Source organism: Phascolarctos cinereus, unplaced genomic scaffold (assembly GCF_003287225.1).
Source record: "Phascolarctos cinereus isolate Bilbo 61053 unplaced genomic scaffold, phaCin_HiC Scaffold_2;HRSCAF=192, whole genome shotgun sequence".
Lineage (NCBI taxonomy): Eukaryota > Metazoa > Chordata > Mammalia > Diprotodontia > Phascolarctidae > Phascolarctos > Phascolarctos cinereus.
In genome coordinates, this window is record NW_027555625.1 from 253,368,979 (window position 1) to 253,393,435 (window position 24,457).

General features: G+C 38.5%; 1 protein-coding gene across 11 annotated transcripts in view; it reads right to left on the reverse strand.

Annotated features, from left to right (window-relative positions):
* Positions 1 to 4,310: 4,310 nt before the first annotated feature.
* EHMT1 (euchromatic histone lysine methyltransferase 1) overlaps positions 4,311 to 24,457 on the reverse strand; it is a 297,878-nt gene continuing 277,731 nt past the window's right edge. For all 11 annotated transcript variants that reach the window (XM_078149928.1, XM_020981693.2, XM_020981698.1 and 8 more), the window contains 2 exons: positions 14,068 to 14,243; positions 4,311 to 6,019 (listed from right to left, as the gene is read on the reverse strand). In XM_078149928.1, coding sequence (XP_078006054.1) covers positions 5,839 to 6,019; positions 14,068 to 14,243 — 357 coding nt within the window. In that variant the 3' untranslated portion in view covers positions 4,311 to 5,838. The remainder of the gene's footprint in view (positions 6,020 to 14,067; positions 14,244 to 24,457) is intronic.

Here is a 24,457-nt window from a genome sequence, read left to right on the forward strand (position 1 = left end):
GGCTGCCTGGATTCCTTCAAGACTCAGCTCAAATCTTACCCTCTGTAAGCTTTTCCTGGTTCCCTGTCCCATCTCTACTCCACCCGCAGCCCCCACCATTGCCTTCCCTCATTTGTACTGTATATATCTTGTAATGTTCACAATCATTTGCATGCTGTGTTCACCATTAGAATGTGAGTTCCTTGAGGGCAAAGAAGATTTATGAAGTACCTACAACAAAGTGCCAGGCACTGTACAAGTATCTCATTTGGTCCTCAAAACAACTCTGGGAAATAGGTACTATTATCCCTATTTTACAGTCGAAACTATTAACTTAGATCTTCACTGACTCCTGACTGTTATCTGCTGTGTCTCCTAGATACTTCTAAGGCAGGAACATTATTTTTTCTTCATTGTATTCCCAGATTACAATGCCTCACAATGCTTCTAGCTATCACAAAAGCCCATTTTCTTAACACTAATATTCTCTGGGGTAGCTAGGTGGTGCAGTGGATAGAGGAGATAGACTCATCTTCCTGAGTTCAAATCTGGCTTCAGACACTTACTAGCTGTGCGATCCTGAGCAAGTCACTTAACCCTGTTTGCCTTATCTGTAAAATGAGCTGGAGAAGGAAATGGCAAACCACTCTAGTATCTTTGCCAAGAAAACCCAATTAAGGTCACAGAGTAGGATACAACTGAAACAACTGGACAAAAATATTCTCTGACTCTTTATGGTCACATGTCAAATTCTGTAAAACAATGCATGCTGTGTGCATTACAAATAATGGTGTGTGTGAGAGAGAGAGATATGGAGGGAAAGAAAGAGAAAAGGAAAGAGGAAGAAGTAGTGGGAAAGAGAAGAGGAAGAGAGAGAGAGAAAGAGAGAGAGAGAGAGAGAGAGAGAGAGAGAGAGAGAGAGAGAGAGAGAAGGGAGGGTAAGTAGAGAGGAGGGAGAAATGTTAAAAAATATCAAGTATTACTGGAGAAGGTAGTCTGATCCCTCCATCTGAGGGATGACAGACAGAAAGCCTGATGCTACAACGGTATCCAAGAGATATTGGAAGACATAGAGGGAGGCATCCAACATCTTGGTTGGATCTATGGAAGATTTATGGGAAAAATACGCCAAGAACTGTACACACTGAAAAGGCATAGAGAGACTGTAATCTTAACAGTGGAGGGAATATCCACATGGATGGTTATGGATCCATCAAAGTGTGAAAGGTATACTAGTGGGTAAATAATGCTGGAATTTATAACCTGAAAAAAAAAATCCTACTTTGGTGTTGTACCTATCCTTCACAGATCCAGACCTATAACTGACAAAGACAATCACCCAGGAGGATAGATGGGGTAAGATGCAAAGAAAACATAAATAAATACAGCGACAGATTTTGATCCATCCAGGGTTTTGTCCAAGGCCAGGCTAAGTCTGTTTTCTAATGATTAAATTAATGTTCCAATCCACTGCAAGGAGCAATGTTAAAGGTTACTCCTGTTAGAGATGGACATGGATTAAGTTATTAACGATCCTTTTGGAAATCCCATGAAACAATTACATGCATCTTGTAACATGTCTAACTGGAGTTGGGAATGTGTTGTGTGGCCACAGAAAAAGCAAAGGTAACTGAACTAGTGGATAACAAACTGGTCATAGACCTGGAGCCTGGCCTTGATGGCACAAAGCTCTAGCCACTTGGTAATGAACTACTCTTCCTTGAATATGATTTCAGCAGAGCTGCTACATAATAAGGCTTATTTTCTTGAACCCTCCATTGTAAGGTCCTGCAGGCAGAGAGTTAAAGCTGGACTACTAGCAGAGAGCTGCAATGTTAAGGTTCTATACCAAGACCTAAACGTATCCTCCTATCCAGGAACTACTGTTTGGCCCACTAATAATAACAGCTCACTTTTACCGAATACTTTGGCAGGCAGACAGAAGGGAAACTCAGGCCTGTGATTTCATCTGGAGGAAACTCCTGTGTGGGCAAACTTTCTCTGCCAATACTTGTCACCAGTTGTTGGTCACTTTTAAAAATACTGCTGGGATCATTAAGAGGTTAAGTGACTCACTTGCCTGGGGTCATGCTGCTGGCCTGTGTCAGAAGAGGGACCTGAACCCAGGTCTTGACTTTAATGTTGGGCTTCTTCATTATGCCACTGTCTCTTCACAGGTTTAACCGTGTTTTCCTCACACAAGGTTCCATGGTAGGAGCAAGGGACTTCAGCAATTTAAAGGCTCAATTGTTGTTGTTTGTCCTTTGTTTTTGAAGAAGAGCATGACATCAGGAAGATGATGCCATGACTTACACGTGAATTGGATTTAAGTGAGGGAGGGCTGTGCAAAGTCACCAGCCTCACTTTCTCTTCCATAGCCATCTGGGTCCAGTGGCAAGATATAGATCAGGATGACTGGAGATGGCACCCTTCAGGTTCAGTTACTTTTTAGCTCTACCCTAGAGGATAGTGATTCCTATTACACACAGAAGATGAACAGTGTAGATGCACTTACCAAGGGAGAGGTGAGTAAGGGTTATTAGGGACTAGATGGACACAATGAAATAAATGCCTAAAATACAGGTATAACCTGGTTTCATCTAACTGTTTCATATTCTCTATGGCTGTATAAACTTTTATTTCAGCACCTCAAAAATGAAGTTGCCTGTCAGTGCCCTCCTGAAAACAAAGGCTGGTGAGAATGGAATGTCTTGCCCTTTGCCAACCCATCCAAGGGACAAGGTACAATGAATGCCACACTACACAGGAACTTCAAAAAAATCAAAACAAAACAAAAAACATTTTATTGCTAACTTTTGTTTTTACATTACCTACACGAGCCCAAATGTCCCTCCCCACTTCCCCTCACAGAAAGCCATCCTTTTAATAAAGAATAAAAAAGAGGGGGGAAAAACAGTTCAGGAAAAATAACTAACACAACAAGTTTAATATATACATACAATGGAGTCTTAAAAACATTTCTAAACTCCTAAGTCTGTCTAGCATCTCCCTTGGTCTGGTTTGGTGAAAAAAAGGAATTCCCTACTCTGGAAGAATAATCATTAGGTCCAGATCCTAATATCAGCAAGAAAGGTAGAAGGAAATGATAAATGAGTTTATCTTGGGAATTCTACCACTTCAGGTTCTGGGGAGCAGGAGAGAAACTGTGTACCCTGTTAACCTCATCTAGACACAGTGACACAAGTGGCCAACCTTCATTAAGTTAACACTGAGTGCAAGTGGCACAAATATTCTCCAGGGTAAGGCAGGAAAATATTTCCACAGATTCACCAAAATGTTTGCTGACATTCCTGATCTCCATATGAGAAAACTGGTTCAGTAACTTCTCTTACTCCATCTGCCACAATGATAGATACACAGCTACTATAGTCTCATAGTTCTAACCCCCCAAACCACAGTTAGAAAACCTCATAACTTCCTAGTTCATCTTGATGTAGGAGTCTCCAATGGTGAAAGGACTCAAGAGGCCATGCCACCATATTTCTTTTTTAAAAATCCTTCTCAAACTACAGATAATGTTCCAAAACTTAAAAACGGGCCAACATACACCCAGTTTTCTTCACTAAAGAAAGGGCTTCACACAGTGTTGGGTGAAGACAAAAAAAAGCATCATAGACCTGACATGCACTCAGAGATGGGCCAGAGGACAACTGGGAAAACTCACTCGCTTTTCCATGGCTTCTCTTAGCACTCAGTGAAATGAGAGGACTTTATTTTTAAAAGTGGTAGAACAACAAAATGTTAATAATTGTTCAAATTTACATAGTGCTTCAAGGTCAATAAAGTGCTTAATATAGTCTCATTTGATCCTCACAACCATCTTGTAAGGGAGGTGCCATTATTAACCAGCATCTTAGAGTTAGTTGAGGAAGCCGAGGCTCAAGGAGGTTGAATGACATGCCCAGGGTCATGTATTCACTGCTGTGATTCTGAGCTGCAACTGCAAGGCCAATAGATCAGTCTGCCCTATAGACCTTAGTTTAAGGCCCTGGCCCGTCCATCTTTCGAACCTACTCCTGGTGTGGAAACGAAGAAGTTACTCTTCAGGCCACCCCATGTGCTGAGCTGCTGGGAGAGCCCTGTCTAAGTGTGAGAAGGAGGTTGACTGAGGCATATCTAAGCATTCCTGATACCCCACGTATTCACAACCTGGGTCAGACACTCAAAGATGAAGGGACAGATATAATCTCTTAGGACTAGAGCTGCTGGTTAAACAAAGTCTGTATTTAAACTGTAAGCATCTTATCCAGTCAAAGCTGGGGCGTTTTTTGCAGACACCACTTGAGAAACACAGTATCATAATAAAAAACTCATTTAAAGTACTTTTTTTTTATTGATTTCATTGAAAACAGAACAAGAAATGGTCTGAGCCAAAAGACTGCTCTTAAAACTGTCAAAAACATTTTAACAGAAAAAAATAAACATGACCGCATTATGAATGTTTTAGAAGAGTTGCACAAAATAACCCACGGTTACTGCACTAATTACAGTATTTAAAAAGATAGATGCAAAAAAAATTATATGACCTGCCAAGCCATCACACAAAAGTTGATGGCAAATTTATTCACACTACAATACTAACAATTTAAAAAAAGGTTCTCCTGCATTTTATACTAAAATCACTTTGTTCTTTTTATACAATTGATAGTTTATATTCACTTGGTGAGTAAAAATCACACCAGAATCAGCACCGTTGTTTGTGTTGGTTTTTTTTTTATTTTTTTGTTTGTCCTAATGTTCAATAATGGTAGAAAATAAATCAGTTTATTAATCATCATAGCATGTGGCTTAAAAATTAAAAGGTGCCCAGCATCAAATAAACTGACAGGAGCAGACGAGCTGGTGCGTTGGTATCTTCTCCCTGTTACACGATCCTTGGCTCTCCGCAGCTCTTACTGAGCTCAGTAGCCTCTCAAAGAAATGCCAGTCAGAGGTTTGATATATGTGTCTAGATATATATATATTTCTTAAAAAGCAAACTGATTTTTCCAAGTTAGTGTCTTGTACAATTCCTTTAAAACTTCCTCCCTAAGACTGTTAATGTGAAAGAAGAGACAAATCCTTCTGTAATGTGTCACCCGTGGAAACAAACACTGAACCAGTAACATGCCGAGGAGGCCTCAAAGGAGGCCAGATTCTTAACGGAGACAGCTTGTGGGAGTGATGGTGGCTTTGGCAGGCTGGCACAAAATAGGGGCTTCAAGAAAGGGAAAGAAAAGGACTCCAGAAAGGTGAGTTTGATGACTAACAGGCATCTTTTAGAAGAGTGTGCAGTGCCCAAAATTATTTCAACAGCTTCACTGGGAAATCACCAGATCCAGAGGAAGAAATTAAAACTTGAAAATGCGCAAAAACCACCATCAGAAACTCAGAAGGCCTATGCCAAGTGAATCACTTCTGGAAACTTTAGGAAGAGTGACATCAAGTACTTCAAAGTTCACTGTCATGGACTGGGGACATTGCTTGACTGAATGGCCTTGCCTAACTAGTAATGCCATTTTAAGATGGCTGGGAACCTCTCCCTTGCCTCTGACAACACCATTATCACATACCCACAGATGGTGTTTCTGACATTTCCCCTAGTAAAATGGGTCATCACATCTCTCCCCACACCCACCCCCCCTAGCCCCAGGCTACTGAACTGGGAACTTACCGGAAACAAAAAAGTATTCAGCATGTTATTTCATAATTCCTCAAGTAACAGTCGGTGGCACAGCCCCTAAATCTTATGACCTCTCTTGGACTTCATTTGTAGATTTCTTGTCCTCTTTAAATGGAAATTTAAACAGTATTTAAATCTAGAGAGTTGAAACAATGTCAGTTTTGGTGATCAGGGCCTCAAAAAGGGTCAGCAGCCGCAGCAGAGCTGGTATCTGGGAGCCCGTTCTCTTGGGTATCCTGGGAAGAGCTTGCCTGACGCTGGGCCAGGGCTGCGCTGGAGTGCTTGCACTTGGGGGACCCACATTGACAGCTAAAGAACTTGCCTTTGATGTCCCAGAATCTGTCTCCATAGTCAAACCTGAAAAGATCAAATCAAGGGTGGGAAAGAGAGAGGAGAATATTGAGTCATGGCATCATTGCAAGAGAAACTTTCACCACAGATCTTAAGTTCCTCAAAGGCCTTTCCTCCACAGGTTCCTGCACATAATAAATATTTGCTCAATGAGTGAATTAATGGATGAGTAAGTGCTAGGCTAGATGAGTGAAGGTGGAGATATCAGCACTGATTTGACTGTGACATGGTTAGAGAATGGAAATATGTAGGGCCTCTAAATCTTTTATTTCTAGCAAATCAACTAATACTGAAATGTTAATGAAATGCTGAGGGGAAACTCATTTTTCATTCATTATTCACCCTACTTGGCTTAGTTATTATCACTATAATATTCTTCTTTTTTGTCATTTCTAAACAGGTGTGCTGCTTCAGACTTAGCTAGGAAAGGAATGAATCCTAACATCAAAAAGCTGTGAAAAGGAGCTCTTATGAGATCATGTGTGGAAAAAGAGACCCATCCATCAGTTCTCAATATGAAATCCTAGGTCAACTTCCTGTAGGTCTGATAGTTGGGAAGGGGTGGGGACCTTAATAAAGTAAAAGTACACACATCTCCATAATAAGAGTTTCTGGTTCAAAGCACTCATTCATCCAGACAGTTAAATACCAGAGCCTAGACTTCAGTGACTTTGGTTTCTAGCGGAAAAGGCCCACAGGAAAAGGTTAATGCGGTCAAAAGAATCCCGTGATCCATATTCCCATTCTCACGTTGCCAAAGGTCTATGGCTGTACAGTAGAAGCTGAATGCAGGGTTCCAGGATTTGGGGAATCACAATATTAAACAAGAATGGATCAAAGGGGAAAAGAAATTCACAAAAGGAAAAGGAACAAAACAAAGGGAATATAAAAGAACATATACTAACTAGGAAAGAGATTAACTGTCCATGAATGTTTCATAGATTTGTATTATCTAGGAAACACAGAAGGCTGTTTACCCACAGTTGGAAGTTAAAGATCTTATAGGAAATCTCATTCAAAAGAATCTTGGGAGAAGGGGATGGAGAGTGATACAGAAGTGCAACTAAGGGTATGGAATAGGGTATATGCTGCTGGGCACAGCTGCTGGGTTGGTTTTTTCTATTTTTTTTTCCTTTTTTTAAAAAAAAATCTTTGTTACAAATGGTAGCTTGACATATAGGAGAGGGCGAGGGATATATTTAGAAAATATTGTGATATAAAAATAAAAGGACAGGGTAGGGTGATGTTGAGAGTTCCAAGGTCCAAAGCCTAGGAAACAGAAATGGATATTATAGACCAAACTGAGCAAAAAAGACCCAGCAGAAAGGGAAGGGCTAATGAGGATACCCAGATCCAGTGTAAAAAACTTTACTGGACATCAAGGGACCAATTCCAGTCCCAGTTCTGCCAACAGCTTGCTATGACATCTGTGAAAGCTGTATCCCTTTCTGCACCTTAGTTTTCTTCTCACTTACAAAATGATGGGGATAAACTAATTGTAGAATTTCATAAGTAGAAAAAGCTTAGAATTTTACTACGTCTGTATAGTAGGGAAATAAATTTTTATTACCTCAGTTGCTTACAGGGAAAAAAATTTCATGAAAAGTCATGTAAACAAGAAGTAAGCTTTTAAAAAAAAAAAGAAAAGGTTCCACTAATCTGTTTTATAAATCAAAGACAGGATGGATATATATATATATATATATATATATATATATATATACACACACACACACACACACACACATATACATATATATATATACACACACACACATATATATAAAATCTATCTCAGTTCTATTTAATGGTCAGCTAAGTTGATCAGAGTAAGAAAAAATTGTGTTCGTCTTTTTCCTTTGGACCTGGGATGCTATTGGTGTAGGGAAGACCTATTGTGGAAACTTCCCCCACCGATACATGTCAGCCACTCACTGGTAAGTTACAGCTGAAGAGAACTGCCCAAGACATGGAGTAAGAGACATTCTTGGTCATTCAGCTAGTATGTAACAGAAGCAGAGCTGGACTCCAAGTCTTCCTAACTCCAAGATGACTTTCCACTCAATACACAATGCTGTTTCTCTCATATATGAGGGAACAATTAAATCCACACATAATGAAAAAGAATGTACTGATAGGAAGTAAGATCTCTGTTCCTGGGAAGTGTTCAAGCAGAGCTTCAAAGACCAATCTCTGGAGTATCTTGGAAAGAGAATTCCTGCAAGGTCTAAGAAACTGACCTGGTAGATTTTGTGTGATCTGGAGATGAAAGAGACTTTACAGTCATTTAGTCCAATTTATCATTTTAGAGATGAAGAAACTAAGGCACAGAAAAGTAAAATGATGAGCCCAAGGTCATACAGGGAGTAAGTAGGAGAGCTTGGATTTGAACTCATGTGTTTTGACTCTACCTTTCCACTATGCTATCCTGAAGGTCCCTATGGCAGACTGTGACCTAATCTCCATCTATATCATATTCTAAGAAAAATTAAGTTAATTCATTTATATGTTGCCCTTTTTAAACATAAAATGTAGTTATCTAGATTTATAATAAAGGCAAAAGTAAATAATGCCAGAATTTGTCATAAAGAAATGTTTTACTCCAAACCAAAAATTTAATAGTGTGAAATCTAAGATTAATTAGCTCCATTTATATCACAATTATCCTTGCTTTCTGTGGTAGGCCTTGTTGTGCTGCAAAATCATGTGATATGAGAAAAATGCTTTGCTGAAGGCAACTGGGAAACAGAAGAGTGGGTGTGAGAGGTAGTTTCCCACTGTGAGAAGCAATATCCAATTTGGTGTTCTTTTATTTTTGTTTGTCAGAAGCTAGTATCCTTTTGGAAGCTCCCTATTTCTTTCAGATGCTGTCATAACCTACTGACGTAAAATATTCCATTAATCAATGCCTATATCTCAGCCAATCAGGAAAAAGGCTTGTTTACTCCTCAGGAACTGTACCAATATTCCAATTCCTCAATTCTCTCCCTTTTTTGGAAGTACCTAAGATTTACACAATAATATAAAAATCTGTTATGTCCCTTATTAATAACTATAAGAATACTCTGTAAACCCCCAGATGGCATCCTTGGTGGCTGTTGGGGTTTTTTTTTAAACATTTTTATTTAAAGTTTTGAGTTTCAAATTCTATTCCTCCCCTTCCCCCTTCCTGAGACAGTAAAACATTTCCATACTAGTTATTTTGTACAAGACTCAAATTAAAAAAATGAAAGAAAGTAAAAACAGCATGCTTTAGTCTGTATTCAAACAATATCACTTCTTTCTCTGGAGGGGGAAGAGTATGCTTCATCATTAGTCCCTTGGGATTGTCTTGGATCACTGCATTGCTAAGAAAAGTCAAATCATTCACAGCTCTTCATCGAATCATATTGCTGTTACTCTGTACAACATTCTCCTGGTTCACTTCACCATGCATCAGTTCATGTAAGTCTTTCCAAGTTTTTCTGAAATCATCCTGCTTGTCATTTCTTATAGTTCAGTAGTATCCCATGACAATCATATATCACAGCTTGTTTAGCCATTCCCCAACTAATGGACATCACTCGATTTCCAATTCTTAACCACCACAAAAAGAGCTGCTATAAATGTTTTTGTACAAAGAGGTCCTTTTCCCTTTTTTTTCTGGATGTCTCTGTGATATACACCTAGCACTAGTATTGCTGGATCAAAGGGTATACACAATTTTATAGCCCTTTAAGTATAGTTCCGAACTGCTCTCCAGTTGTCATGGTGTCCTTACTCAGAAGTTCTCCTTACCCAGTAGCATATTACTCTGTACACCTTGAGGCTCTGGCTGCTGGAGCATCACCCTGCCTATAGGCTGTGGCTACCACTGCCCTTTTAGTAGAGAAGGCTTGTGACTTAGTTCTTGGTACCATTCTAATGCTATTATGCCCCCATGAGGTTGAAGTCCTTTCATTTCACCATAGCCTTTTCTGATTAGACTTGCTAAGTATGAAGTGACTTTGCTAGGGAAACAGAATATTATTCTTACGTGATGTGCCATCCTCAAGCCTACTACATTACTCCTCCATCTACCAATCTCTGGGGAGCCACTATATGACTATTCCTCTCTAGTGGACGTGGCTGAAAAACTCCATGATGATCTGACATCCCTTTGCAGAATTCTGATTATGTTCTGTATACTGATGGGTCTTTTTTGGGGCAATGTCATCCAGTACTCAAGCACTCAGTTGCTTGGGCTTTGAAATGAAATATCTCCAACCTTCTGGGCAACCTCTTTGATATTTCATTTCAAAGCCCAAGCAACTGAGTTGACTGCACTCACAGAAGCCTGACATCGTGCTGATGGTAACAGTGCAACCATCTATACTGACACATGTATGCATTCAGCATCCGTAACATCACTGGGACACAATGGCTACAAAAAGGCTTTCTGACATCTGACAACAAAGTCATCATACTAATGCAGACTCCATCAGGAACTTTTATCTGCTATCAAACTACCAACTGCTTTAGTCATTGTTCATTGCCCTGCTCACACCAATGGAACAGATCCTGTCTCATGACAGTGTAGCTGTGTGGATGCTGCTGCAAAACTCAAGGCTCTAAAAGGACTTTAACATGTATTTCATATCTCCCATTCCTTGGGAAGACAATTTAAATCTTGTCCATAATGACTCTGAAGTTGGAAAATGGAAACAATAGTTTAAGGCTAAACAGATAGACAGGATCTGCGTGACTGTGGAAAGCAACTCCACCCCTAAGGCTTCTATTACCAGTTATATCTTTCTGTTCATAAGGGGGGCCGGTTTTGAACTCAAGGAATTGTTGAAACACTACAGCAGGCATGGGCAGCATCAGGTATTACTGTAGTTGCAGCTCATATTACTGCTTCCTGTCCCACTTGTCAGACATATAACCGACATGTTTTTGTAAAGTTGCCTTTTGTGGTAACCTTTTAACTTCTACTCCCTTTGGACATTTGCAGATTGATTTTAAATGTATGTCCAAGTTAGGTCATTAGAAAGTTTGCCTTTTTATTGTAGATCAGTTCACTCAGTGGATACAAGCATTTCCTGGTTCTAAAGCTACAGCTAATTTTATGGCTAAAATGCTTCCCAAAGAGACTGTGCCCTAGTATGGTCTGCTGGCACGTGTAGATTCAGACAGGGGAGTTTCTTTTCACTGATTTTGTTCTTTCCCAAACATATTATGCTCTTGGGATAACTCCTAAGTTTCAAACTCCCTATTACGCACAGAATTCAGGCCAAGATGAATGTATAAACAAAGAACTTAAGGCTATGATTGGCAAACTGTATTCTGCAACCTATCTTAAAATGCCTGATGTACTTCCGCTTGCTTTATTTCACCTGTGAAGCAGACCAAATGGGGAATTACATATCTCTCTCTACAAAATGTTATTTGGACACCCTCCAATAAAAACAAAACCTTTCTCCACTGTATATACATCATTACTAGGAAGAGATACTTCCACTGTTTCTAATATACAGGAACTATAGAGCAGACTAAAAGAACTCCATGACATGGGAACAGAAGTATAGACAGGGCCTTTGGACTTTTTGTTACACAACTTCCATTGTGGAGACAGAGTCTATATGAAGCATTTTCTGAAGACCAATGGAACCCAATTAGCCGGGGAAGGTCCATTCCAAGCGCAAAGACCACTGTCAATGACAATTAAGCCTCTTAAGTTTCCTCACATTTCAAAAACTTTTAAGGTAATTTTTGAAGGCCAGTTATATGATTATTAAGGACAAGATTCCCTCATTCCCACTTGCATAACCTTTGTCAAATGAGTTTCCTCTCTGTACCAATAGAAGCAAGGGTGAAAATACTACTATCTTTGTAGGAGATACTACGAGACAAAAATGTAGTAAGACTTTCATGCTCCCAAATACTAATGAACAAGAATCTTTCATTTGTGCTAAAACCTACTTTAATGACAATACTCAATCTAGGAACCTTTGTTTTGTAACTCTTATAAGAAAGACATTTAAAGTCCAAAGTCATGGAGATTAGTAACTCCAGGTCAATTTTCCTTTGTGCTGCAGTAGCCTTTTCTTCTCTTCCCCTGGTGTAGTATGGGACATGTGGGTTAGCCTATTTGGCCCCACCAGTATCAGTTTATAATCATTCTATGGGCCTAATAGGAAGGACTACTAGAAATCTGGGGGCATGGTAGCATGAGCAGAGAAAGAAAATATAAGCCTCCAAACCCTATAAAGGAATCTACTCATGGACCAAAATTTCTCTGGTCGGTATTCTCAAATTTGAGGATGGGCTGTCATGAGATCAATTAGGAAAATTTCTACTGAAAATGAAAAGTTGTCCCAAGGAACAACTGCAGCCATTGCTGAAACATCTAGTGCTGTCCTCTTCTTCCAGGTGGGAGTTCATTCTTCAGCAGAGACGGTTTTTGCAGACCTACTTGGTATTAGATATTCTCACTGCTTCCCAGGGAGAAGCCTGAGCAATTATTATTAATAAGTTTGTTGTTCCTATATCAATAAGTAGAAGAGATTATCACCAATGTCCATGAACTACAACAGCTTATGAATGAAACTCAGGAAACTGCAGAGCATAGTAATTCATACAGGATCATTCTTCCTGGTTTTCTTAGGTAACTTTCTCATTTTCTGGCGAAGGCATATTGTCAACCGTACTTAAATGGGTTCTTATTATCTTAGTTCTCATAACTATCTTTCCACCTTGTATTCACTATTGTATTAATTGTTGTACTCAAGCTTGCTCAAACTTAGCCCCTGAGAATGTTACGGTGATCCAAGATGCTGAACATACACACACATACACATATAATATGGATGTAATCCTACTAGAATCAGCATATGTCTGTCTATAGAGAATGATTCATGGGACACATGCCTCCCAAGAATCAAAAGCAGGAATTGTGTAATCTAAGATTAATTAATTTCATTTATATCATGATTATCCTTGCTTTGTGAACTAGGTCTTGTATGCTGTAAAATCATGATTTAAGAGAAATGCTTGCTGAAGGCAACTGGGATACAGGAGAGTGGGTGTGAGAAGTAGTTTTCCATTGTGAGAGGTAGTTCCCAATTTGGAGTTCCCCTATTTTTGTTTGTTAGAAGCTAGTGCCTTTTTGGAAGCTCCCTATTTCTTTCAGATGATGTCATAACCTACTAATGTAAAATATTCCATTAATCAATACCTATATCTCAGCCAATTAGCAAGAAGGTTTGTGTACTCCACAATAACTGTACCAACTTTCTAATTCCTCATTCTATCCCTTTTTTGGAAATAGCCTAAGATTTACTGAATATTATGTAAACTTGCTATTATCAACTATGAGAATGCTCTGTAAACTCCCAGACAGCATCCCTGGTTTCTGAAGAGGCTTGGTTCCAATTCATTTAGTAACTGCTAGCTTTGGTAAAAAATTAATCGTGCTTGGAGCTTTGTTGCCTCAATTTATCTTTATCACAGATTTCTACAGCAACAGCAATACAAGACTTCTTGAACTCCTTTTACCCTTACTACTTAGCTGTAGAAAATAAGGAATGTCACAGCAATGCACAGTGTTAAGAGTTGAATCCCCATTGTACATAGGTAAGGATTGATTTCCCATAAAAATGGTCTCATTTTATGGACTGTTAGAACATTGCTGTTCCATTTTTTAAACCTATATTGTATTTACACCACTGGAGGAAAAACTGGACCAGCTCCTGCCATATGGGCTAGGTGAAATTAAAGTGAGGGCCAAACTTTTCCTCATTACTAATGTGCTAATTGCTACAGACAGAAAACTGAAAAAAAGTACTTTTGGCATAAAGCAAAGATCCACCAACATAAAACAGCCAAATATGTGCACACATGGGAAGGTAAGCATTTATTAAAAACCTATTCTGCGCCAGGCACTCTGCTAAGCACTTTACAAATAGTATTTATACTTATACAAATGAGTATATGGGAAACACATTCCACCATTACCTGAGTATGTATGTGTATACAAATGTATACAAAATTTAAGAAGAGGACATGCAAGTATAAGACAATGCAATAGTACGTACCCTAGCTCTTCTCCTGCTTCTATCTGCCGTGTACTGAAGAAGGCAATCCGAGGGAAGCGCAAGTCCTGATGTGACATGAAGACACGCACAGGAATGAGGTTGGGCTCGCAGAGGTGGTTTATAAAACGACTGATGTTGCCATAGAAACGGGCATCTATGCAGTAAACTTCTCCGTCCTGGGGGGTGCGGGGGTGGGGAGGTGGGGAGAAGGAAGAAAAGCATCACATTGCATTTTGAAGATTATTTGGTTTGGCTTAAAGCAACTGAAACAAGTCACTTTTCAATGAATATACAAAATCAATGAGGGGGAAGGAAGAATATAGCAGAAGATGCATGACTTTAAGATGTCAGTTTCTTTGAAATAGGGAACACCAAGACAACACCCTTTAAAAGTCTGAAAGGTTTCAATATCTATTGTGTTAGTGCCTACTCAGAAATATTCTAGAGCTGTAGAGATAGCAAAAAAAAAGTTTAAAAATTTCCACTGCACTGAAGAAATTTGGGGAACGATATAAATTAGGACTGAATACAGACAGGAGAAAGGAAACAAGGATTTTATATACATGAATTTACCATTCATTTATCCACCTAACTAGGCTATTATGCTTACTTTATATGAACACTATATTAAGGGCTAGGATAAAAGGTTTAGATAAGATAGGATCACAAGAATTGTATAATTTACTGTGGGTGTGACAGATAAAATGCATAGATACATTTAATGCACTACATTATCAATCAACAATCATTTTTTCTTTTTTCTCCCCCAACAAGCATTTATGAAGATTCTCCTCTGTGCCAGGCAGTGATAGGAGCATACAAAGACAAAAATGAAAGAGTCCTCATTTCTCAAGGAGCTCACATCCTATCAGGGGAGACAGTATATATCTACACACACACACACCCCAGTATATAAGGAATAACTATCCATCAACAATCATTTATTAAGCACCTATTATTATTAAGCTCCCTCTTTTCCCCTCTTCCTCATTTCCTTTTACTCGGGTATCTTCTTGCCTCTCTGTTCTCCTTCATCTCTGCCTCAAATGATAAAGTGGCTTAACTAATACCAAGGCTAACCCCTTTACTTGTTCAAGGGATCCCATTACATCACATCTCCTCCAACAGATTGCTATGTCATCCCCACTCTTTAATTTATTTTCAATCTCTTCTTCTCTACTATGTACAAGCATGGCCATATCTCCCCATTCCTTCTGTCCCTGCTAACTATCACTTTATTTCTCTTCTGTCCTTTGTGACTAAACTCCTCAAAAACAGTATACAATAGGAGCCTCCATTTTCTCTTCTCTCACCCTCTTTTTCGCCCCTTATAATATAGCTTCCAATCTTATCATTCTACTGAAGATGTTCTGTCTAAAGTTACTAATGGTCCCATAGTTGTCAATTCCAATGGTTTTGTCTGAGTCCCCATTCTCCTTGACCTCTCTGTAGCCTTTGACACTGTTGATCACTCTCTCCTCCTTGATACTCTCTTCTCTCTGGCTTTTCAGTTTAGAAACCAGATTTCAAAGCACTGAAAAGTGGATGAGAAAGGAAAAGATGCACATTTTTCAGTACTGTAACTGAGAATGACAGGAAAGATACAGGATAGCTATAGGAAATGGCAGAGTCTAATGAAGTTCTTTTAAGGATGAAAATGATGATTTAGGTATGTTTTGTAATCAGCAGGGAAGGAACCAGTAGATGGGAAGTGACTGAAGACAGGTGGAGATGATCGACAGGGAAGCCTGCTAAGGAAGAAGATGAAAGGGGATGGGATCAAGAGTACAATATAATGGATTACTGTTAGCAAGGAGAAAGGTCACCTCATTATCAGAGTCTAGATTAAAGGAGAAGTGGGGGATGCTGTCAAGGGGTTCTGGATGAAGTGAAGGGGAGAAGGAGCTTACTGAAAATGGTCTCTACTTTCTCAGTAAAATATAAGGCAAGATCCCCAATCAAGGAGGAGAGGAAAAGAGAATATTATATAATATATACATTAAAGAATTATAAAACAAAATGTTTCATTTGGGGATATTTTACCCCATTTTAAACTTCAGTGCCTTTTGATTATGACAGCTGGTTAAGAAGATGTCTCTTGTGACATTTAGTATGAAAGTCTTTGGTTTTAAATATCATTCAAGAGGAATTTTACATCATATCTCTTGAATTGTGGATCACACAAAAAAGAACACATTATGCCAAAGATCTATTGGCCCCACTGCTTTGGGCCTCAGCCTAAAAGACAGAGATTTACTAATTCACTAGGTAAGGTAAAGGAGAGAAAAAAGATAAGAGAACAAGGTACAACTATGTGTCAGATACCATGCTAAGCCATCAATAAGGGCAATATAGACTGTGATACCAGCAACTTAACAACAATGATCCCAGTGAGTGGGAATTTAGCACTAGTCACATCTTCAGCCTGGTATCTATGGTAATAAAGGTAACCGTTATATTTCTTTATATTGTCTGAACTTTTTATACAGCCATCCTTTTACTTACAAATACAAATACTCCTCTGGTTACCTCCACAGCAAAGATCACAAGGGAAAAATTATCCAGATCAGACACAGATGCCCTCATGGCTCCATGGTACCTGAAGAATTCTACTGTCATTGTAAGGGTACTTGCTCCAAATAGCATACACAATGCTTATGTAGAAAAACTGAGGAAATGCATCCTCTCAAGATAAATCCCACTTTCCTTTCACTGCCTCTAAATTGAAGCCACCAGCCAAAAGCAAGAACAGCTGATCCTGACATCCAGAAAAGCAGGATGAAGCAGAGCAGTAGTACTTGATTCATTGAGGTCCTCCAAAGACTCACCCTCCCTCTATCCTGCCATCCTGCCAGAAAGCACCCAGAAATTTACAGTAGTCCCCCCAAAATAACCAATAGTAAAATTTACAGCTTCAAGTGTCTATATATAAATGACCAAAATACAGAAAACAAACAAGAAAAACTAGCAATTCTCATGCAAGGGGGCAATATTAATATCACTAAGAGTCAGTGTGATAAAACCCACATTCAGGATGGTTATATCTTATTCAAAAAAGACTAGGACAGGTAAAAGGGAGCAGGGGTGGAGTAAAATTATATATTAACAAAGTATACTCCTGCGAGGATATCCAGGAAACAGAAGGAAAAGAGCATGATTGAAAGCATTTGTTTAAAGGTCAAAGGAAAGAGAAGTAGAAGTAATTTTGTCATTACTGAAAGAAAAAATACACGGAGAATCCGGGGAACAGATCATAAGCCAGACCCAGGGGTATGAGATAGTAGTAATGGGGAACTTTAATTATCCGATCATTTTCTGGAGTTTGCTGCCAAAAGCAGAACAGCTACTAATTTGACTTGTTTTAACGATAATTTCCACTTTCAAAAGGCGAAGGAAGCAAAAAGGAGAAATTCTATTCTGATCTGATTCTTATCAACAGGAAAGAACCAGTAGTTGGACTACAAACAGTGGGAACTTTAAAGGAAATGATCACTCTATCCTAAACTTTATGCTATAGAAAGAGAAAAAATACTAGATATAATGTGACATGTGCCCCTAGATTTGGGGAAAGCAGATTTCAAGGGAACCAGGAGAATGACAGGTAGGAGCCAATGAATTAAAATGCTTCAGGGGAAGTCAGTGTAGGAGGAATGGGAAATATTCAAGAATGAAATTCCAAAGACACTAAAGGAAACAATTCTAATGAGGAGAAAATAATGGATTGTTTGAAAAGACTGAAATGGATAAACAAGGAACTCACAGACAAACTTAGATTAAAAAAGGAAATATATAAATGATGGAAGTGAAGTCAGGCAACAGAAGATGAATGTAAGTGTTGTAGAACCTTATAAAAACAATGTCCAAAATGCTAAAGCTCAGAATAGGCTGAGATTGATGATGGAAGGTAAGACAATGAAAAAGGTTTGTTATTATTGTTCTGAACTATATTGGGAGAAAAAGTAGGATCAACAAAGGTGAAGAGCTTTGCTTGGGGTGAGGGGAAGATGATCACTGATAACAGAGGATGTAGATATGCTCAACTTTTACCCCACTTGTTTTCTTCTCAAAGAACGACTTACATTGGTAATAACAAAACAAAAATGACTGATATTCAAGATAAGAAGGGGGAGAAACTAAGAAAACATTTAGCTGCCTTATGAACTGAAGTTATGTGAACTAGAGGCACGACATCTTTTGGTCCTGAAAGAACTGGCAGAAGTGATTGCTGAGCCACTGTCAATGATATCTCAGCAATCAGTGAACCAGGAAAGGCAGCCCAAGACTGGCAAATGTCCTAATTTTGAAGAGAACAGACTCTACATACAACTGGCCAAAGAGCTTGACTAAAATTCCTGGGAAATTCTAGAATTTATTAAAGAGAGAGTTATTTGCCAACTAGGAAGGCAAGCAGTGATTACAAAGTGCCAGAGTGGATTCATCAAGAACAGTCACACTAGATTAACTTAATTTTGTTTTTTGACAGTATGCTGTGGTGGCCAAATAAGCTAATGTAACCTTGGGCTGCATTAGGAGGGGTATAATTTCCAGGAATAAGGGGGTGATAGTCCCACTGTACTATATCTTCATTTAACCTCATGTCAGTCAGTCAGTCAACAAGCATTTATTTAGCACATACCATGTGCTAAACATTGGGGACATAAACAAAGTTTAAAAAGAAACAAACCAGTCCCCATTCTCATGGAGCTCACTATCTAATATGGGAGGCAACATGCAAACAACTACACATAAATAAGATATACGCAAGATAAACTGGAGATTATTTCAGAAGGAAGATTTGGGAAGACTGGGAAAGGCTTCTTGCAGAAGATGTGACTTTAGCTAGGACTAAAAGGAAGCCAGGTATGCCAGGAGGTGGAGATGAGTGAGAACATCCCAGGCAGTGAGAACATTCACAGTCAATGAAAATGGCTGGAGATGTGAGATGGAATGTTATGTGCAAGGAACAGCAAGGAGGCCAGAGTCACTGGATCAGAGTACATAGAGGGAGTTAAGGTGTAAGAAGACCAGAAAGGTAGGAAGGGGACAGATTTTGAAGGGCTTCAAAAGCCTGAGAGGATTTTATATTTGATCCTGGAGGTGATAGGGAGTTGTTAGAGTTGATCGAAAAGGGCGGTGATAAATCAAACCTGCACTTAAAGGAAATCAATTAGACAGCCAAAGTGGAAGATCAACTGGAGTGGGAAGAGATTTTAGGCAGGGAGACCAACAAGTAAGCTATTGTAATAGTCTAGGCATAAAATGATGAAGGCCTGCCCCAGGTTGGTGGCAGTGTTAGAGGAAAAAAAAGGGATATATGAAAGATTAAGTTATGAAGGTAAAATGGCAGAATTTTACAACTAATTGGACATGGCGAGTGAGAGAGAGAGTAGAGAGGTGAGGATGCACCTAGGTTGTAAGCCTGGGTAACTACGCAGATGGTGGTAACCTCAACAATAGGGAAGTCTGAAAGGGAATAGGGTTTGGGGGAGAAAGATAATGAGTTGGTTTGGACATGTCAAGTTTAAGATGTTTATAGGACATCCAATTTGAGATGTCAAATATGCAGTTGAAGATGCAAGAGGTCAGGAGAGATGTTAGGGCTGGAAAAATATGAAAATCACCTGCACAGAGATGATAATTGAACCTATGTGAGCTGACAGGATCACCAAGTGAAACAGAGGTAAGGGGGGGAATGAAAATGAGTAAGCATGTATATAGCACCTGCTATATGCCAGGCACTGTGCTAAGCATTTATTTATTTATTTATTTATTTATTTATTTATTTATTTATTTATTTATTTATTTATTTATTTATTTATTTATTTATTTATTTATTTATTTATTTATTTAGAGGGAGAAGGGAAGACAGCTCAGGAGAGAGCTTAGGGGACAATATGGTGAAGAGTTAAAAGCTGGATAAAGATCTAGTAAAGGAGAATGAGAGAGTGGTTAGACAGGTAAGAGAGAGCAGTGTCACATAGTTCATACACGGTATTACGTTCAGTTCTGGGTGCCAGGGTTCTGATAAGCAGAAAACTGGCCAGAGAACAATCAGGATGGTGAAAGGCTTTAAGGCCACATTATATGACGACAGGACCAAAGGACTAGGTATGCCTGGCCTGAAGGATTCTCTGTCACCTGGAAGAGAAATCAGATCTGTTCTTTTTGGCCCCAGAGGGCAGTACCAGGAACAACAGATGGATGCAAGTTTGAAAGAGGTCAATTTAGGCATGATGTTAAGAAGAACTTACTAACAATAGAGCTGTCTAAAGCTCCTTTTCAGTTTTTTTTCATCAGAAATATCTAAAAATTCTCTATTTTACTGAAGAGCCATTTTTTTCTCCTTGAAGGATGATACTTAATGTTGCTGTGTTAAGTTATTTTTGGCTGCAGACCTCTGTCTTTTGCCTTTTGGAATATCTCATTCCATGTTCTACGTTTTGTCCATTCAATTTGCAAGTTGAAATCTGAGCAATAAACAGTTCTCATCCATTTGGTCTTCCCTGTGTAGATGGACAGACAGATACTTTGGGTAATCACAGATCTCCTCCAGAGGGCTCAACAATGTCATGGGGCTTAATATATGATCAAAGTAATATCATTCAAAAACAGAAACATCTAGAGAGAATCCTTCCTTAGCCTGGGCCCTGTGCTGGACCTCCTCCATCACAACATCAAATACTTTTTTTAAACATACATCTTTCTGTTTGATGCTTCACCTGTTATTTATAATCATCAAAGGGTCAATGAACAAGGTTACAGTTCCATAAGTTACAGTTTCCAAAGAATTTTGAACAACCTCGCTACATGAATAGAAGATACCTTATTGCAAAAAGAACTTGTTCTAACCAGTTAATGCTTTCTAATACATCTTTCAATCAACTATAAGTTGGTAAAAAAATTTAGTCCACTGTTAAGTATAACTTGCAAAAGTCTGCTTGTTTCCTACTAATTCATTGGAGAGGACCTTAGTCGGTGTATAAAATGACTGTCTTGAAGATTTTGTACCGATGGGACAGTTGGAATATAGATGGATAGTTGTTGATGCTCAGTCACCTCTTTTTGAAATCAGGTTTAAGTTTTTTTCCCATGTCTTTGGAATCTTCTCTTCCTTCAGACACCTCATAAATTGATCACTTAACACTCTCATAATTTTACTGCTTCCAACATGGACCTCTTCTACACATACTTGCCGCAATTTGGCTGCTTTTCTTGTCATCATTTGATTTAATGCCCTTTCTGCTTACTCTACAAGTACCTCAGGGACTAATTTGTTAAGAGTTCAGTGTGGTAGTTCCACTACCCTGGATGGAACAAAGTTTACTGCAATAAAATGTGAAAATCTTTTTAACTTTTCTTCTGCTTATAGTCCTACTTCTTTTTCATACTTGAATGCCTCTGGGATGAATCACCTTAAAAACTTGCCAAACTTTTTCTAGAGTGGTTTTATCCTCCAATGTTGTTTGGTTGTTTTTTTTGTTTGTTTCTGTTGTTTTTTTTTTTTTGAGGGGAGGTGACTTATTCAACAATACTTTTCATTATCATACACCATCCTTCTTTATAAGATTTTATTTCATTTTTAATTTTTTTTCCTACCTTAAAGCCCTTCCTCTGATTAAGCACCTTCTTATACTTTGCAGAACACAATAAGAGAAACATATATACAAAAATATATGGAATGATGAGTATCCAATTCATCCTGCATGTTTTCTAAAAGTATATAATTCCACTTGTTACTTTCAAAACTGTTCTGCTTGTCTGTGCTTAACTTGGAATTTCCTTCTGTGCCTTTAACAAAATGTTTCAACGGCCTTCTTTCTTTGGAATCATTCTTGCTAACTGCATCCACCAACTCGTAACCCACCATTAAAACCAGAGGATGAGACACTCAATTGGGATGGAAATCTATCTTATCCCACAGGAAAATAGGGGGGAAGGGGATAAGAGAGCAGGGATGATAGAAGGGAGGGAAGATTGGGGGAGGGGGTAATCAGAAGCAAACACCTTTGAGGAGGGACAGGGTTAAAGGAGAGAATAGAATAAACAGGATGGAGGGAAATATAGTTGGTCTTTCACAACATGACTGTCATGAAAGTGTTTTGCATAGCCACACATGTATAACCTATACTGAATTGCTTGCCATCTCGATGAGGGTGAGTGGGGCGGGAGGAAGGGAGAGAATTTGGAACTCAAAAGTTTTAAAAATGAATGTTAAAAATTGTTTTTACATGCAAATGGGAAATAGGATATACAGGCAAAAGAGTATAGAAATCTATCCTGCCCTAGAGGAAAATAGAAGGGGAAGGGAATAAGAGAAGGGAGGGCAGATTGAGGGAAAGGGTATTTAGAATGCATGCTGTCTTGGGGTGGGGAGAAGGGAGAGATGGGAAGAAAATGTGGAACTCAACATCTTGTGGAAGTGAATGTTGAAAATTAAAAATAAAAAATTAATTAAAAAAAAAACCTAGAGGATGAGAAAGGAAATCCTTCAAGCAAAATAAATGTGTACAGTAGCCATGTCCAAAACTATATGTCTCCTTCCGGCCTTGAGTCCTCATGAGGTGAGTTAATATACTTTTTCATATGTCCTCTCAAGACATGGTTACAGGCTGATCAGAATTCTCAAGTTTTTCACATTTATTTCTTTACCACGTTATTGTCATTATAAACTTTTTTTTTGCTGGTTCTGATCAATTCACTCTGTATCATTTTGTACTTCCCAAAATCTGAAATCTTTCACGATTTCTTATTGTGCAATAATATTCCATTATCTTCATACACCACAATTTGATCAGCTCTTCCTCAAAAGATAAGGACCCCTAGATTTTAGTTCTTTGCTTCCCCTACCCTTCAAGATCAGGAAATTTGTTCTCCTTGTGATTATTCCCTCCCTGGTATTATTCCCTTCATAACAGCCCCTCCTCTTTTTATCCCAATTTGTTTCTCTATTGAATCTGATATATTTCTATACCACTGTGTGTGTGTGTGTGTGTGTGTGTGTGTGTGTGTTTTCTCAACATTCATTTATCCAAATCAGATATGAGTGAGGGTCATTGGATACCAAAACTCTTGTCCTTTTCTCCATGTTTATATTCTTCTCACATATCCCACTTATGAGAAATGTTAAGTTCTAAACTCCTCTTTCTCTTTTTTATACTAATATATTCCTTTTACCCTCCTTTCTTTTCCCCCCAAGGCCTCTATTTTTCTTATTTAACTCTCTCAATACCTTTGAAGACATTAAAGTTGTAAAGGGATATTAGTTTCTTTTTCCCCTATTACAGTGCTAACACATCACAATACAGTCCCTTCCAATTTCTAAAATAAATTCTATCTTTTTAGTTTATCCTGAATCTTATGTTTGCATTTCACAGTTCTTACAAATCAGAAACATTTGAAAGGACACTATTTTACTAAAGGTTCATCTTCTCCATTCCCCCCAAGGATTATATACAGCTTTGCAAGGTGATTCTTGGTTATAAGCCCATATCTTTTTTTTTTCTTTTTCGAATACTGTATTCCAAGCTCTCCTCCCTTTCAAAGTTGAAGCTGGCAGGTCTTATGTGTGACCTTGAATTGCTTCTTTCAGGCTACCTGAAGCATTTTTTCTTTGATGTAGGAACCCTAGATTTTAGCTTTGACATTCCTGGGACTTCTCTTTTTTGAGTTTCTTTCAGAAGGTGAACAGTGGATTCTATTTCTACTTTGCCTCCCAGTTCTCACAGATCTAAGCAGTGTTCACTTATGATTTTTTTAAAAGTATCCAGCTTGAAGGAAAAAAACAAACACGGTTTTCAGGAAGTCCAATGACTCATAAATTCTTTCTTTGCTCTATTTTCTAGGTCAGTTTTGTGATATAAAATCTTACATTTTCTCCTTTTTTCAACTTTAAATTTTGTTCCAATATATCTTACTGTCTCTCTTAAAATTACTGATTATCTATTAGGACCATTATAATTTTCAAAGAATATGTTCCTTGAGTAGGGTTTACTATGTATACTGACTGCTGGCGCTCCCCATTGTGTACTGCACCATTTTCAGGAGAGCCCTCCTCTTTTTCTACTTCTACACACAAAGCAGTGTCTCTGGTTCATATTTTGCTCCACTGGGAGGATGGTACCTTGTTTGCCCTGAGCAGATGCAGGCTTTGTTGGTGGCTCCCTTTTCAAATGCCTCTGGGCATCTGGCTGAATTTTTGAGAAGTTCAGGGGTGGAAGTAGTAACTTACTATATTTTCTCATTGGATTTCTTGGCCTGGTATAATTTTTAGGTTTGTGGGAACTGATTCATCTCTGCTGAGGTTGTGATCTTGGCTGGAAGCCCCTTTTTTTAACAGGATTTTATAAATGAGTTTATTTTCTAACTGGGTGTTATGTTGGCCAGCAGTCAA